Below are 12,846 nucleotides of genomic sequence, written 5' to 3' on the forward strand. Positions count from 1 at the left end.
GTGCACAACACCTTAGGTGTAGATAATCACCATCACAAAGTAAGCCCTTCCAGCTCCTCAAACGCCTTTTCAGATATCCCAAAGCTGAGTCATTAGATGAGGCATTATCCATAGTTATAGTGAACACTTTCTCAATCTCCCAATCTAGCAAGCATTGCTCAATAGTCCTCCCTATAGTATCACCTCTATGATTTTTAATCATGACAAAATTTAGAATCCTTTTGTGCAGCTTCCATTCATCATCAATAAAATGTGCCGTCAAACATAAGTAGTTAAAATTCTGATTTGATGTCCAGCAATCTGTGGTGAGACAAACTCATTTTGCACTTTGCTTTAGGAATTTCTTCAATATTTTAACTTCTCCAAGGTATAATTGTCACACATCTCTTCTAATTGTTGTTCTTGAAGGAATTGGAAAGCGAGGTTCAAACTCATTTAACAATTTTCTAAATACAGGCTTCTCCACAATTCTGAATGGTTGCTCATCACCAATAATAAATTCAGCCAAAGCTCTTCTACATTGCTTCTCATCATACACATGTGAAACTAAAGATTTTCCTTGCCCAGTTGTCTGACCCGACAAAAGAGTTAACATAGATTGTTTTTTATCTATAATAGCCTTGTGTGGATTCTTTGAACACTTTGGGATATGCCTTAGTAAAGAATTTGTCCCATGGTGGCTTGGATCAGCTTTATAAGTAGTATGACAATACTTGCAAGCTGCTAAGTGCACTCCATTAGTTTCTTCTGTTGGCAATCTCACGAAGTATTCCCACACCTCTGATGTATGCTTAGTTTCTCTTTCCTTTCTCTTTGTACCCCTTCCTTCAACATTTGTTTCTTGTCTCATAGAATCTGTTTGTGTGGGAGTGGGAGTAGAAGAAGTAAGCACAGGATCAGATGATTGAATAGGAAGAGTGGGGTTAGGGGTAGGAGCTTCACTCGGTCTATTAGGATTTGGTATTTCATTAGGTCCTGGAAGAGTTGGTGCTTGAAAAGGGGTTGAAGCACTTTGAGACATTCCACCAATTGGCTAAGATGGTTGGGATGATGATGTAATAGAAGCTTCTTCAGCCATTAAAGCTGCAAGATTATATAATACACAATTGGAATCATGCATCACATGGAGCAAGTAAACTTGACAACACAACATATATGAAGTTCTTCAAATTATTGATTTGTTATTAGTTTCCAATTGACAAAGGAAAAAGTAAGGGCAAGAAAACTCTAACAAGTACATGATAAAACTGAAATTGCTGCCACTTCATTATAGTTACTTAGTTACTAAAACATTTCCAACAAAAATAATAATAGAAATCCCCTTTATGACTGTTATTCAAACTTAAATATCATCCCCAACCAAAAAACAAAACAAAAACTCAAATATCATCCATATATAAACTCATTTCAAAACTAATTCTTGATTAGATGAGCACAATGGCAACCTCTACACGGTTAGCCTCAGCTTTACTACCAACAAATTCTTTATTAAGTGTTAGACTAAAACCACAATAATAATAATTTGTAGAAGAAATAGGCTCCCTTTCATGGAATCTCCATTGTCATGTAAAGCAAGGAAGGGAATAGATTTGGATATCGACCATAGTGGTATGTACAGCATCCTTTTTTCAATTGACCAAATTTCAAATTCACTTGTATTCTATCTCACCAAAAGAAGAAGAAGAAACAAAAGTCCAAAACACATATTCAAACACTTGAGAAATCCTCGATGAGCAATAGTGGATTAAATTCATCGACATCAAGAAACAGTTCGTCAACAGATGTGTTCAGAGTAGCTCATCATTCAAATATAAAGAAAAACCCAGCTAACATGAGTCTCTAATAGCAGCTGCATGACTTATTCATAAAACAAAACCCCATCCAGATCATACCTGTATAAAATACGTGTATAAAATACGGATAGAAAAGGGATCGGAGAGACTAACCAACAGAGTTGCTCCCTCTCGCTGGTTGGTGGTCGTTGCTCGGCTGGTCGAAGGTCGGTGCTTCGCTGGTCGGTGGTCACTGCTTGGATGGTCGCTGGCACTGGTTTGGTGGTCGCTGGTTGTTGGCACTGGTTCGCTGGTCGGTGGTTCACTATCGATGGAGGAAGAAGAACAGAGCTGGTTGGCGGTCGCCGAGACTAAAAGACAGAGGGAGACTAAGAAATTGAGAGGGAAAAGCTGAAGAGGGAGATTGGGAGAGGCGAGAGCGAGACCGAGAGAGTGAGACGGAGATCGAGTGGGGGAGTGTCGCAATGGGGGACTTCGCAAGGGGGGAGGAGCGGCTGATGCTTGGCACTGGCAGAGTGGCAATAGGGCTGGTGCCTGGTCGAGCTCTCAAGTCATTGGCAGAATAATCCAGAATGGAAGACCATAATTAATAAAAAAATTTTAAAAGAATTAATAGATGTTGGACAGGGCCAAACGGGCAGGGCAGGGCATCCTACTTGCAGCCCGGCCCTGCCCGAGATCTGCCCTGCCCACAAAAAAAAATTTTTTGGGCTTCATTTTTTCGAGCCGAGCTAGGCTGTTTTTTCTCTGGCTTGAGCTGGGCGCACCGGGCGGACGAGCATTGTGAACACCCCTATCTGAGAGTATTTCTCATTTCATTCAAGAGTGCTGAATACATTATACATAGCCTCTATTTATAAGCACAGCTTTACATCTTTGATAGGATCTACAGATAACATAATAATAAAAGATAACTGCAGATAATGAGGATAATGAGAGATATTGAAGATCCTAGAGATAAGAGAGATAATAGTAGATACATAGACGTCTATAAAGACACTATATTCATAACAATTTTTAGAATATTTGAATTATCTGGATTTATTATCATTATTTTAGGATTTACTTAGATTATATTTATCATTCTTTCATTATTTTCATTATTAGGAGGAGTTATTATTATTTTCAATTTTTTTTTTTACTCTCTTAGCTAGATTTTCATTCTACGCATATTAGATAAGAATTGGATATTGGATGTACAGACGGTTATCTTCCTTCTCGTTTCTCTCTCCTCTGCTCTCTCTTCTCTCTATTCTCATCCCTTTTCTTTTCTCTTGTTCGTTTCTTTGGCATCAAAGCACTGCCCCATCTCCTTCCCCCCCCCCCCCCCCCCCCACACACATGATCAGCTCCTCTGACGCATAGATCTAGCGCCGCCGCCACCTCGCAGCAATATTGATGCCAATCCAGGCATCCGAACAACGCACATCCACTTCTGTTGTGTGCGGCTTGAAGAAAGCAGCTCGAACCAGAATTTTCAAGGCCAACGACCACCGCATGTGTCGGTAGAAGCCACTACGCGTGAACCCACGCGCCTTCGCCTCTGTTGACGCCGTAAGTGATATTTTGCAGAAATTGTACTTTGCCACTGAATTGTTTGAGAAAATTGCGCTTTAAACCCCGTTCTGGGAACAATTTTACTTTCTCACCCAGTTTTCGCCATTTCTTCACTCTGAACATGCCACGGAAAGATTGGGATATTCTTTCTTTCTTTTTTTCTTTATTAATATTTCTTTACTATATTTAGTTTTTCTGTCATTTTCGGGAAAAAAAAGAGACGAAAAATAGTCAGTGAACAACCCAAAAAAGAGAAGATTTGTCGTGCTAGCTGGTTCTCAGTATGAGTTATACCCTTATAAAAAGCATCATTATGCATGACACCCCATATAAGGATCTATTGATCAAAGGGCTTGGTTCAGAAGAATGTTCTCATCTCATTCCCCCCCCCCCCCCCCTCAAGAGGACTCTTTTAATTTGACGACTTGATCTATTGGCTAAGTCTGTGAATTCCCAGAGAAGTCAACTCTGTGGCTGATTTATCTAGCTTTTTTCACTTATTTTTCGTTGTTTTTGGGTTGTTATTATGTTTTCAGACTTTTGGTTCCCTTTTAATCAAAGTTACTTTCAGTTGGCCCCAAAAAAAAAAAACTGTTAGGCTACATGTGGCCGACAAGATATTATGTTGAGGATCACCGTTGACGAGAATGTATATAAAGAAGTCGCCACTATTGAATGGGTGGCTTTAAATACACAAACGCACTCAATTTGTTTTTTTGACTTAAATTTCATGTTATCTTTAAATATATGTGAGTATGTTTCAAATTTTAAGGTATAATTATTTCTTGTCTCCGATAATATCCGCGTTTAGAAGGAGAATATTGAATGGGGGTATTTAAAATTTAAAGTACTGTGACGCGCTGGCAATCAATGGAAGTCAAAAAACTTTTTAAAAAAATCTTACATGCTCCGTCCATAAAAAAATACAATTAATATTTAATATTTTCTACAATTTTTAAGAGGCTCAGGGTGGAATGATTGGAAAAAATATGATTAAGATCCCTTATATTTTCGGATGAAAAGATATTCTACAAAAACTCTTGTACTGAGGGATGGAGAAAAAAAATATTACATAATTTTTTTTCCTTTGGTTTACACACACACACAGACATATATTATGATGACAAGTAATGAGCATTGAGAAAATACATATAACATTTTCGACCAACAAAAAAAAAAAAAAAACCCTGAGGGTAGTTTCAAAGGTGTTTTGGAAAATCAACGTTATATTCTAAGAGTTGATTTATTATGTGCCATGTAATTGGATGTTCTAGTTTTTTTTTTGGGGGGGGAGCATATGGGTTTTATTGCTGATAAGACTCAGAATATTAATAATAGTAATAATAAACAATATTATGGAGATAACAAAATAATCATATTTACCGTATATAACATGTACCGCAGAGAGTGCTTAAAATTCAAAGAATTTGCACACAAAATTAAATTTTTATCTCTCTCCTCCATTAAGTGTACCCTTTCTTCTTTGTGTAAATTACATTATAAAGTAGGTCTTATATTTAGGATGGGAGAATTAGTAATAAAGTAATATGAGTAATAAATTAATAATAGTGACTGTCTTCCTCTCGTCATTTTTCCTCACAATACCCCTGCAAGTTTCAAACTTGGGACGCGTCTTCAAACTTTCTCCAGACAAATTGTTAATTGTTAATTTTGGTTTATTCTAGTTTGTGCAACGTTTTTCCCATGTCCGAACAATCTAGTAAGGTGAAAAGATTCTTCTCTACATCACCTTCATTTCGGGTAGGCATGGAGTAATTGGCTACAATGATGGCTTCATATAGAGTTTCATAAATAGTTTAGGATCAAAGAAGACACTGCCATTATATTGTTATATATATACCTCATCTTCTTCCTTATTTTCTGCTGGCTTCAAATCATCGCTATCGATCTTCCAACAAAAACCTGATGCAAGTAACTCACTTTCTCTCTTTATTTTGTTTCTCTTAGGTTTTGCTCTGGGTAGGGTATCCATATTCAATATATCTATTTTCAAACGTCACCTAGCTTCCTTTTTATATCAACCCGAATCTGATGTGACGATGGTTTCTATTGCTGGAAAAAGGCAGCTTTCTTAGGAAAGAGGAATGAGAATGGGGAAAGAACGATCAGCTGGTGGAAGGCCTAAGGATCGTGAAGTGTGGGAATACGTCACTGTATTGAAAGGAGGGAAGCAAGTAGAGTGCTATGGCTGTGGCTTGGTATTTGCAGCAAGTGCTAATCGAATCAAATCTCATGTTTATCAAATTAAGGGTAACGGTATTCGAACTTGTCCTCGTCCTCGTTCCAAAAAAGACACCAGCCAGAAACAGGATCTCCTTCATCCACAAGGTACGATATAATATTATATATTTCAATTTCAATTTGAAGGAAGAATGATATATGTGTGTGTGTTGGTATATCTAAAGGGTATTATTAGTAACTGAGGAATAAAGTGTAATAATCTCATTAAGAGAGACTAAAATATCATTTTCGAGTATAAATGTGACATAATTAAGTATATATATTTTGTTATTCTTTCCAACTTGAATATAAATGAATCCAACCATTACTAGTGTGTGAAATTAATTTACTCTCAGTAGAGCAGTGTCAATAAACTTTGTTATTTGCAATATTTCTTCGCCTAAATATCATTACGTGTTCTTTTTTTGGGATTTTTTCCCCACCTCTTGCGTGTTTTCTGGATTATATTAATTGTTGGATTGTGATGACTGGTGACTAATATTTTAATTCTAAGAGAAAAAATCTTAGGTCAAGTTACTTATATTCATAATATCAAGTTGTTTTCTAATCACACATGGCCATATGTCCTGTTTTGTTTCATGTAAATTTATAATTAAATGCTATTAAATACTAATATTTCAAAAGTAGGACACATAACTATGTGTTATTGAAAAACTTGATGTAGTGGATATAAGAAATTTGACATAAGTATTGTCCTAATTCTAAATGAGATATTACATCTCTCGGTTTTTAATCATATATTGGAGTGAGCACTGATTCATATGAACTAAGTAAGAGTTAATTTATTTATGCCCTGTTTGTTAGCATAGAAATGGAGAGGTGGGTAGTGGAATTGGAAGTGAAGCTCGAAATTTGGGTTTTTGGCACATGGAGTTACTTTCATGGAAGTGCCGGTTCCATTAAATTTAGGAACTGTTACTTTAGAAAGTTTAGAATTTTTGAATTTTTGTTGTGACTTTGCCACCTAATTAATGTGCTCCTCTTTCCAACAAACACACCAGCCAGAAACAGGATCTACTTCACTCACAAGGTACGAGATAATATTATAGTACTCCCTCTGTTCCTTATTATAAGAGACATTTGATGTTTACGGCATGTCCCTATATATAAGAAACACTTAAAAGTTGTCTTTACTTTTTTGTATTGATTTCCTATTTTACCCATATTTATTTTGTCTCCAACTCACACTCTCTCTCCTTCCCACTTCTCTTTCTTTTAATAATTTAATTATTCTCTCTCATGTTCTCTCTCCTTATTAATGAGGGCATTTTTGGAAAAAAATATATTTTTTACACATTGATTGTTCTTAACTAATTTTAACTTTTTTTTATCAACGTAATTCGGTTATTTGTCTCTTGTAATAAAGAACGGAGGGAGTATATTTCAATTTGAGGGAAGAGCATAATGATGTGGGTGTGCGTGTGTGTTTGGTATATCTTGAAAGGGTATTATTAGTAACTAAGGAATAAAGTGTAATAATCTCCTTAAGAGAGAATGTTATTCTTTTTAACGTGAACATAAATGAAATTGAACATTAACTACTAGTGCGTGAAATTAATTTATCAGATAAGGAGTGTCAACATTTTTTTTTTCACCTCATGCGTGTTTTCTGGTTTATATCAATTGCAGATGGTGATGACTAGTGTATGTTAATTCTAAATAATTTATTCCTCAGTTTTTGATCATATAATGGAGTGAGGAATGATTCATATGAACCGGTCCTCGTTCAGTGTTTTTTAATTGATAAATTTATTTTTTTAAGATGTTATTTATTAAAACAAAAAATTATTTAAAATACCTAAAAAATTTAAATTCAATCTAGGTCATCCAAAATCAATCTAGATGGTTCAAATTGTGATCAGTGAGAGTTAACTTAATTAGTATCCTACTATTAATTCGCAGTTTATAGAGTTTGAATTTGTGTTGTGACTTTCGCAACTAATTATAGGACAAAGAGATCATAGCAAACTCATCAACGAAAGAATGCTTGATTGTTACATGTCCCCAAAAACAATGTGCGAAGGGATGAAGGCTTCCCAACAATTACAACTGGACACAAAAGCTATGCATCAAGAGAGGATTAAGGTCGGCCCTTTTTGTGTTCCCAATAATGTTGCGGATGAATCTGACTTACAGATGATACAATATGTTTTTGAGCATTCAAGGTTAGATTCATATGCTCACAACTATATATATAATTGGTGTTTTTATGTGTAGCAGTGTTTTTTTTTTAATTGAAGCCTAATTAAATCGTTCACCTTATATGTTCTTTAGTGATACATGTAAAATTTTTTCGTCGCATCGTTCATATCTGTTTCAATCTCAATTGACCACACTTGGACCACGGGCTTATTTGGATTCAGGGGTGAGTATTTATTTGTACTTTTATTGGTTAAGCTGCAAATTTGTTTCGAAAATTTTTACTCAGGAACATTAGGTTAAAAAGGTTTTTTAGGTGCAAATTTACTCAAAAATTTAAAATTGTAGCCATATCGCTTCCCACCGCTAGAAAACTGACGTTATAGTAACGTTTGCTATTAATATTTTTAATTATAGGAGGCAATCTTGCTACGATTTTAAATTTTCGGGATAAATTTGTATCTTAACCCTACTTTTATTCTATTTTGTTACTATTGAGCAAGGGGTTCGCTATATGGTAGTGTTTAATTTTCCTATTTTCTTAGGTAATAGATATTTTTGCTGATATCCTCACTGACAATGAAAGGAGAAACAAAAGTAAAGTTTCGAATTGGTATCTTCCGGTGATGTTTTCGGTGATTTCTTATTCTCTTTTCAATTGGATGATATTTGTTAGTTATTGAATCAAAGACAATTTAATTGACAAGAATAGTTAATTACGGATTCTTTGTTATAGAATGTAGCACTCAAGAGTGGTGATGTGAGTTCCTTCCTTGACTTTGTTCTACAGCATAATATGATAGACAACTACATGTGGAACTTGGTAGATTGTGAGAAGGTATTATCTTTCAATCTAGTTTGATGTTTCATTTCTCATAATGATTACGCTTTTCGGTTGTATATCAATTTGATTTGTTTGATCACATGCATGTCACAGATATTTATTCCTGTTCATGTTGAGAAAAATTCATGTGGACATTATTATCTATATATTATTCATACGAAGAATCAGGAAGTTGAAATATGGGATTCTCTATGTGATCAATTTATGGATGAAACTGAACGCAACCAAACAACAGAGAACCTGGTAAGTAGTACAAAGACGCACGTGATATACATGCAAGTAATAGATTGATCTTTTAATTCCTTAGAATGTATCTTTTTTGTGTAGCTTCTTGCCGTGGATAATCTCTTCGGAAATGTTATGTTCACGAAATTTGGTAGGAGAATGGCGAGCAATATCTTATTACAGCCTAATGGGTGAGTTTATGATTTGTTTTTAAATTGTAGTCTTTATTAAAACAAGTACGCATATTAACCGTATCATATTTTTTTTTCAATATGTAGATATGATTGTGGTATATTTGTTATTAATTATATGCAACAATCAGATCATTATGTGACGCAAAATACCTTATTTCAGGTATGGTCACTTGCAAATTAGTTTTGCTAAATGCTCTTGTACACACACATGCACATGAATGTATGAACACTCTATCATATATTAAATAATACATATGGACAAATTTCAGTTTGACAGTGATAAAGAGAGGTTAGATTTGGCTTTAAAGTTACTCAAGAGTAACCTGAATAATGAAAAAGAAAGCCTATATGATGAAGCAGCAAGAAGTTATGCAAAAGCCCATAGTGAAGAAGATTTAGATTTATGTGGAACTAAAAGAAAGGGGGTCGAAGATGTTGGAAGAAGAGGGACATACATGGAATTGGATGATTCTGATAATACAGTGAAGAGAAAAAATGTTCGTTTGAAAACAGGTATATGCTTCAACTTAAACTATATATACCCTTTTTGAGAAGTGATTTGTAAAAAAATATTTATACATTCTTTATAATTTCTCCTGAAGTAAGTAACCGCTATCATCAAATCATGCTAGATGATTATTCCTTTGTTTTAAAGACATGGTAAAGGATATCTAAATGCAATATATTGAATTTATTTCTATTTTGTTCTTCTTACTTCCTGCATTTGAAATCTATAATTCCTTTTGTGAACTCATGTTAATAGATTATTCTTATTCTCATTGCTAGAATGTTCTAGAAGTCATTTGTTGCCGACAGTTGATTTAGTGGGAGAAGAGTTTCAAAGGAGTACTCAACAAATATGGAAATGGATAACAGAAGATGAGGTGTCAGCTGTTGGGATATGGGGAATGGCCGGAGCAGGGAAAACAGCTTTAGCAACTCAGGTGCATAACAAACTTTTAGAAGAAGCTGGTGATGACTTCAAGCATATTATTTGGGTTACCGTGTCACAATATGATAATAGCATTTATAAGTTGCAAAAAGTCATTGCAAGATCAATTAATTTAGACATATCTGATGAGTGTGATGTCAAAAGGATATCAGGGATATTATTGCATGCATTCAACCACATAACTAGATGTGTCCTTATTTTAGATGATGTTTGGAATCCTATCTATTTAGAAGAGGTTGGATTTCCAGTTTCAAATAATGGGATTAAATTGATTTTGACAACTCGATTATGGGAAGTGTGCCAAAGTATGAATTGCATGAAGAACATAATAGAAGTAGAACCTCTAAGTAAAGAAGATGGTTTTGATTTGTTTAAAAAGACTCTTGGAGTCCATCAAATACAACCGATTGGGGTGGAGCCTAAAGCAAGGGCGGTGGCAGAACAATGTGAGGGTTTGCCCCTTGCAATTGTTATGATAGCAAGAAGCATGAAGGGAAAAGAGCACATAAGAGAATGGGATCATTTGTTGGAATGCCTTCAAAACATGGGTGACGGGCAATATCATATGGATGAGAGGGTATTTCAGGTATTGAAATCTAGTTATTCTTTCTTAAATGATAAATTGCAAAGGTTTTTTTTGTATTGTGCATTTAGTGTCAGCAAGACTATTCGGGATAGCGATATTGAGCCTTTGGTTAGAAGATTTTGCTATGGGGAATGGACAGATGGGACAAAGAGCTTCACGATGCGATATAATGAAGGTTATGCCATGTGGCAAAAGTTAAAAAATAGCAGTTTGTTGTTGAAAAAGAATGGGACATGGAGAGTGCACACTTTACTTCAGGTCATGGCTCTTACTATTGCAAAGAAGACTGAAAAAATCATGACAAAACATGGTATGAATTTAATAGGATTGTCAGAGAATGGAAAATGGAATGAAAATTTGCAGAATGTTTTTCTAAGTAGAAGCAACATACCGCAAATTTTTAATGATACATCTCCCAAGTGCTCTAAACTCTCCGCATTACTTTTAGATTCTAATTTTCATCTCAAATGGATTCCAGATGATTTTTTTATTAACATGCCTGCCCTTAAAATACTTGATTTGTCTGACACAAGCATTGAGCATTTGCCCAAATCTGTATCTAACTTGGAATGTCTCATTGCATTATTGCTTTCACGATGTGAAAATTTGGAGTATGTCCCTTCATTAGCAAAACTGCGGTGTTTAATAGAGTTGGACCTTTCATATACTGCAATTAGTGAAGAACCTTGTGGCTTGGAATTCTTGGTCAATCTTGAATTGTTGAATCTAGAAGGTACAGATGGGTTCACAATCTCATCATCAACAATATCCGAATTGACCAATCTACAGTCTCTGTTGATGAGGTGGCACTCAACGTCAATGGATCTACGAGGTTTGAGAAAGCTGAAAGTTATATCAGTCACTTTTCGTGATATTGAAAAGTTTAATGACTTTGTTATAAGTTTCCTAGATGAAGATCGCGGACTCAAAGGTTATTATCTAAGTTTAGTCATACCACCTTGTGATGATGATGGTTCCTTGGATGGAGAAACCTGCCACTTGAAAAGGGTGCTTTTATGTGGTATTGATTGGGCAAATAGAGTAGCGGTACCAGGAGACGTCAAAGAGTTGATTATAATCGAAGGTGACTATTTGACAAGGACAACTTGCCTTTGCCGTGCTTTATGGGTCCAAAAAAATAATAATAATTTACCAAAAATTGAATGGTTCGAAATAAGTGAATGCGATAAGCTGGAGTACTTGTTCTGTGGCGCTCCCACTTGCTCATTTTGCGCCTCTGTCATGTTAGTTGAAAGGCTGTACCTTAATGGGCTGAAAAACTTGACACAAATAGTGATACAACTTCCTCTATCTTTGGATAGCCTGTTCCTTTATCTCAGAGAATTCGATATTCAGGGGTGTAGAAAAATGACGATTCTGATGACGTCAGAAATATTAGCACAGCTCCAAAACCTAGAGACTATTTCTGTTGCAGATTGTGAGTCGATGGAAGAAATAATTAGAGAGAATGGCGGCAACACTTTTAACCCTACTATCACTCTTCCCAAAGTGAGATCGTTGAGACTGGAATTTCTACCAGAATTAACTTTTGTATTCAGAGGGACCATGCTCTGTCCTTCTCTCCAATGTTTTGAGGCCCGATACTGTGAGAAACTAAGCCCCCCTCATATAGAGATCACAGAAGGATATAAGCTTCAAATGCAAATGAAAACAGAGGAGACATTCTTGGGACCCCGACCCTATTGGAAATATGATATTCAGGTACAAATCTCCTCCAAGATTTGACTTTCTTGTTTATTATAATATGGATATCATCTCATTATTTATCTTCATAATATACGTATATGAACATTTTGCTATTGTCTGTGTTTGCTTTATTTTTCTCCATTTTAATTTTTAAAAATCGTCTGACATGAATTTATATCAAATTAAATTTGGCTTTTCAATTACTCCATGTTTGTCCTTATTTCACTCTGTTGTTTGACTTTAAGTCTAGCACTTCATTTTCGCAATGATGAAAGTTGACGATTCCTTGATTAAATTTATGTCCTCAACATTCATTGACGCATCGAGAAAATGAAAGATCTATTAATTTTGCTATTTATTTTTCGATAGTGTTAATACTTTTGCTGTTTATATATGTATGTATGCTTTATGGTTGTCGTGCTAATAATTTCTTATGAATGTTGGTGTTGGGTCTATTTTTTTGGGTTTTGGTTTTAGCATTAAAAATCCACTTTAGATCTGATCCAAAAATATGAGACAAAAACTCTTAAGGGTTCTCTTTTTTTTTTTTTTGGCCTTCTTCCTCCATTTTAATGGTGAAATCATCA

General features: G+C 35.1%; 2 protein-coding genes across 2 annotated transcripts; both read left to right on the forward strand.

Moving 5' to 3' along the window:
* Positions 1 to 8,553: 8,553 nt before the first annotated feature.
* On the forward strand, positions 8,554 to 9,796 carry LOC114727420 (uncharacterized). The gene is made up of 5 exons (XM_028914129.1): positions 8,554 to 8,589; positions 8,689 to 8,838; positions 8,923 to 9,011; positions 9,099 to 9,174; positions 9,284 to 9,796. The coding sequence occupies exons 1-5, from the start codon at positions 8,563 to 8,565 to the stop codon at positions 9,563 to 9,565; spliced, it is 624 nt and encodes a 207-aa protein (XP_028769962.1). The 5' UTR covers positions 8,554 to 8,562; the 3' UTR covers positions 9,566 to 9,796.
* Positions 9,797 to 9,922: 126 nt separating this feature from the next.
* Positions 9,923 to 12,298, forward strand: LOC114727426 (probable disease resistance protein At4g27220). The gene has a single exon (XM_028914135.1). The coding sequence runs from the start codon at positions 9,923 to 9,925 to the stop codon at positions 12,296 to 12,298; it is 2,376 nt and encodes a 791-aa protein (XP_028769968.1).
* The last annotated feature ends 548 nt before the right edge of the window (positions 12,299 to 12,846 follow it).

The sequence above is a fragment of the Neltuma alba genome, unplaced genomic scaffold (genome assembly GCF_004799145.2).
Source record: "Neltuma alba isolate B1F8T4 unplaced genomic scaffold, ASM479914v2 tig00012473_pilon, whole genome shotgun sequence".
NCBI classification, from domain to species: Eukaryota; Viridiplantae; Streptophyta; class Magnoliopsida; order Fabales; family Fabaceae; genus Neltuma; species Neltuma alba.